At 42.0% G+C, this 5000-nt stretch overlaps 1 protein-coding gene across 1 annotated transcript in view; it reads left to right on the forward strand.

Moving 5' to 3' along the window:
* LOC308310051 (tyrosine-protein kinase JAK2-like) overlaps positions 1-5000 on the forward strand; it is a 73138-nt gene that overhangs the window by 15221 nt on the left and 52917 nt on the right. The window contains exons 3-4 of the mRNA XM_080756099.1: positions 1994-2117; positions 4500-4620. Coding sequence (XP_080612225.1) covers positions 1994-2117; positions 4500-4620 — 245 coding nt within the window. The remainder of the gene's footprint in view (positions 1-1993; positions 2118-4499; positions 4621-5000) is intronic.

A 5000-nucleotide genomic window follows, 5' to 3' on the forward strand; every position in this document is an offset into this window, starting at 1 on the left:
ACTCTGCAAGAATAATTATATATTCAAAGATTTTCACTACATTTACACCGTTTTTCAAAAGTAGCAGACCTACACGCTCATACTGTAGCTCGGCACCGAGTGCCACGCTATGAGCTTGTAGATCTGCTATTTTTCAATAGATAAAGTAATAACATAATGCTTAAAACACCAAAAGGGGTTCCCGCCCCAAAATGGGTTAAAGTCCCACGCGCACTTCTCCATTGCTCAGGGGCCCACACTCGTGTGTGCTTCCTCCTACACTTCCTGCGCCTACGCCTAATTCTAGAGTAGACTACGTCCTTCTCTAACCATGGTAACGCCTACAAGTAAGACGCGCGAATGTGGGAAGCGAACGCAGCTCGTAAATTGCAATAACAACAATTCAAATAGATGACGTACTTTTTAAGTTTTTTTTTTTAAAGTTCTCCTTTTTTTAAGTGTTTTTTAAAGTTTTTTTTAGTGTGTATGTGTGCGTGCGTGCATGTTTTTTTCTTTTTATGTTTTATTAAAAAAAAGAAAAAAAGGTAAAGGGATAGTTAAAGTAATTTTTTTTAACTTAAGTTGTATGAAATACTTGCCATTAATATAGTGGTTGCAACTGTATTAATTGATTGCCAGAGTCCTGTGGTGGGAGTTCTGCTCTGGTTTTGGTGAAATATCAAAGTAGTGCCGGTCATTTTGTGGGGGTTACTGGGGGCCACACAGTAAAAGTAAATTAATCCACAAATCTAACGTCATTTGTATTGTTGACCTATTTCTAAAATATTAGTGCAACTTTAGTTCTTTTTTTTTTACCCCTCTATCACACAGAACTATGTTTTTTTGTGTCCATATCCCTACGCCCAAAAAATTGTTCCAAAGTTCCAAAAAAATCTGAACTATCCCAGTTTTCTTTTAAAAGTTTTTTCTTTTAAAGTTAAAGGTGATATAGACAAGTTTTCAGCCAAAATGTTCTGCTAGGTCTCATAGTTAGTGCTCACTGCGTTCGCAACTAGTATGAAGTATTTGGAACCCACCGGGCGGAGCACATTCTCATCCTCAAATACAGATTCCAAACTAACTCATTCAGCTAAGCATAACGGTCTAATCACTAAACCACGGGTCCCCGCTGCCCGGGTTCGCATCCAGCCGCCGCAACTATTTTTCCAACAGCCGCGGACTATAGTTTCCTTTTGCCGATAAAGTATAGTTTTAGACCACGACGGAGGGGGCGCCGTCTCTGGCGACCCTGAGCCACGAGCGACGCCACCGAGCGCGCTGAAGCATGCGACTCAGCCCCCCGTTCGAGTTGCAACCCGATATGGACATCAGAGCTACAACAATTCACGGCCAACAGCCATGCACCTTCCTCACGGCATCACACAACACACACACACGCGCACACACACGCTCGCTCAAAAGCCTTCACATTTCACACGGCACTTGATAAGTACTCAGGCAAGGTTCGTGGACTATTACACCCCATCTAATGTCACCACATTATTGTACAGTAAGCAATGCGTACTAAGCATATACATTGACTTTTTGCGAAAGTAATCAATAAAAAAACGACAACCGTCTATGACCGTGCAGACAGTGCCATAGCTAAGATTCTAATGAAACAGTCAAGTTGTGCACATTTAGAAAATGTCTTCTAAATCACGACAGTTTTAAGAAAAACCTCTGTTTCTGATGTCAGTGGTGCTCAAACCTTTTTCATGTCAACGAAGCAAAGATTTGAGTTAAAAACGTTCTATTCGCTGTGAAAGAATATATATATTCAAAGATTTGCGCCACATTTTCACGATAAAATAAATAAATAGCAGACCTACAAGCTCGTAGCGCTATGAGCTTGTAGATCTGCTATGCATAACACTATGCTTAAAACACCAAAAGGGGTCCCCGCCCAGAATGGGCGGGGACAGGAAGAATACAGTTTGAATCTCTCTCTCTCTCTCTCTCTCTCTCTCTCTCTCTCTCTCTCTCTCTCTCTCTCTCTCTCTCTCTCCCCCAGGGATCTCTCCCATGTACTGCAGCCTGTTTGGTCTGATGAGGGAGAGCGACGGCATGTGGTTCCCACCCAATCACATCTTCAAACTGAACCAGTCGGCCAATGAGAGACTGGTGTTCAGAGTCCGGTACAAAGTGACACACGCTTGAATTAACTCAATATACCGCCACTATAGGCATGTAACGATAATATCGTATATGGCGATATATATCGATATTATATCCCGACGATATGTATCGATTTGTATCGACTCCATGCAGTCACTTTCAGTAGTGGAGGCCTGCAGAGGGGAGCTGTATGTGTCTGACTGTGCCCAGGTTAATTGATGCTCATTAATACATCAAGAAAGGCACTGTCAAATAGGTCTACATCTATCCTAAGATGCCACATGTTAACTCGAGCTAAGTTTAAACAAGAAAGCTTGTTTACAGTTGTTGAAATTAAGTAATTTTACATGAAAAGTAATGCTACTTTTGCAATGTAGTTAAATCAAAATTGTGAAAAAAGCTTGGGGGGGGAGATAAATAATTAAAAAAAATGTTTTTGGTCATTTGTCTGGAAAATAATTGTGTTGAAAATATCGTGAAAAATCGTATGGTCAACCTCATATCGTGATACGTATCGTATCGTACACGCTTTTATGTAACCCGTTGAGAACCAAGACCATTATTCTACAAATGCTGTGAAATAATATATCATTTAAAGATTTGTGCCACATTTTCACGATTTCCCCCCCAATCTTTCAATAGCTAAAGTTTAAAGTAATAGTTAAAATGTGGTTAAAAGCTAAGGTGACAAAGATGCATTCCAGGTCTTAATTAATGGGTAACTTAAAACATCTTTTTACTCTCGTTCAGAGCCATAGGCCCTCATTTATCAATTGAGTGTAAAATCTGCCCCAAATTCTGAGTGTAAGTTTTGTAGTACTAGTACTACACCCACGTCGCCACGGCATTTATAAAGTGATCGCAAACAGCTGATCCTTCCTTAATTTCGTTCCGACGTTAATAAATGTGACGGCTGAAATCTATCTGGCACGCCCTATGAAATCAAGCCTCGCCCTCGTTTTTGCGACATGAACAACTGCAGTACGACCTTGGAAACCATAGTTACATGACGAAAAAAGTCAATAAAAACGTTTCCCCCACTTCCCTTGCCTTGACTTGCTGCCCGCCTCACCCCCCTCTCATACACACACACACACACACACACACACACACACACACACACACACACACACACACACACACACACACAGACGCACGCACGCACACGCAACTTGCAAGCAACTGTCACTGTGTGTTGTTAGTTGTATATACAATTATAATTATTAAGTGTTTATTCATTTAATATACAACAAGGTATACAACATTAGTGAACGAAAACCTGAACCTGTGATTCTGTGAAGCATTAATTAGATAACATTGCTCACGTCATTGGAATGAGTTTGGACACGCACAGCCTGTGACAAATGCTGTTTTGCATGTCCTCCTCCGCTCCTGTTCTGTCTGTCTCTGTCACTGTCGTGACCTGCATGCACGTTTACGACATTACTGTATCTTAGACTGCCTCCCTGCGCAGCCTAAACCGCATCTCATCGCATGCAAAACACTGTTTAAATGGCTTAAGTATCTAACTTGCAACATTGTTTTTAATTGCGCAATTTTAATTGCTTGCACACTTGGGACACTCCTACCAATTTCATATGACATGCCATTACAACATATATTCTTTTCACGTGTATTATTAGTTTTATATACATTTTAAAACATATGTTTAGATGCCTGTGACAGCATGTCAGCAGTTCAGACAATGCTGCTCCGCTTGTGTACGACAGAAAAACAGCTGAGGACAAAGCCTACGACAGCTCCCGACCAGACATGATTTTTGCCCTGGCACACGTTCAATTTCAAGGTTTTGCGGAAATGGTAAATGCCGATAATTCCGGCATGCATCCATATTTTGGCGTACGCCGAGTTGATAAATGAGGGCCATAGAGTAAGACAGAGTTACGCAAACTCTGTTCACTTCATGGGGCTTCAGTCCAATGGTGGCTCTCCTACATAGACTTATATTGAGAATGGGGACAACAAATAAATAAGTCCTGGACTCCTGGACCGTAAGTAGGCAGAAATGCATTGGACTCCGGCAACAGCCGAACTTTAATGATCCTAAATCCCTTTATTTTAGATTGTTTTGTAGTAATAGTACAACATAAACATTACAGAGACTTTAGTTGTTACTGTACGATACTTTAAATCAGTTGGCATGTTGTACACGTGCCTAAAATTGCTCTTATTTGCGCCGCCCTCGTTGAAAACAATGTATTTCAAACTCCAGCTTGTCCCTCTCCAGGCTGCATGAACAGCACTCGGTTTCAGTGCTCGGTTTCTGCCCCCTCAATGTTGTAACTCTTCTACTAGATGGCTCTGCTCTTGTCTTTCATTTAGTTTTCTTTATTTCCTTTCGGCCTCTCAGTCAGAGTCTGTCCGTTTCTTCGTCTCACTAGGTACCATTTCACTGGCTGGTACAACAGCGGGAGTTCCTCCTGTGCCCATCGCTGTGGTGCGTCTAAGGGCATGGAGAGCCCCGTGCTGGATGACTGCACCATGGCCTATCTGTTTCTACAGGTGAGTTGAGAGAGCAGTGGTTCAAAACCTTTTCAAGGTCAAGGTGTTTTCTTTTTGTTTTTGGCTTTTCCTGCCTTTATTGATAGATACAAGAGAAGACGGACAGAAAAGAGGGAGAGAGAGAGACATGCAGCGAAGGTTTAGGTGTGCTGCCCCGTGGGAGGATAGGGTTAGGGTGAGGGTTTGAGATATCGGACCAATGGTATGTCTAACCAAAAGCATGCACCCCTATAGTCTGGCGATACACTTTGCAGTGGCACAGTGACTTGGTGAATGTTTTGCAGTGGTGCAGTGACTCTGTGAATGTTTTGCAGTGGTGCAGTGACTTGGTGAATGTGTTGCAGTGGTGCAGTGACTTTGTGAATGTTTTGCAGTGGCAC

The sequence above is a fragment of the Protomyctophum bolini genome (genome assembly GCF_963924005.1).
Source record: "Protomyctophum bolini genome assembly, chromosome: 22".
NCBI lineage: Eukaryota > Metazoa > Chordata > Actinopteri > Myctophiformes > Myctophidae > Protomyctophum > Protomyctophum bolini.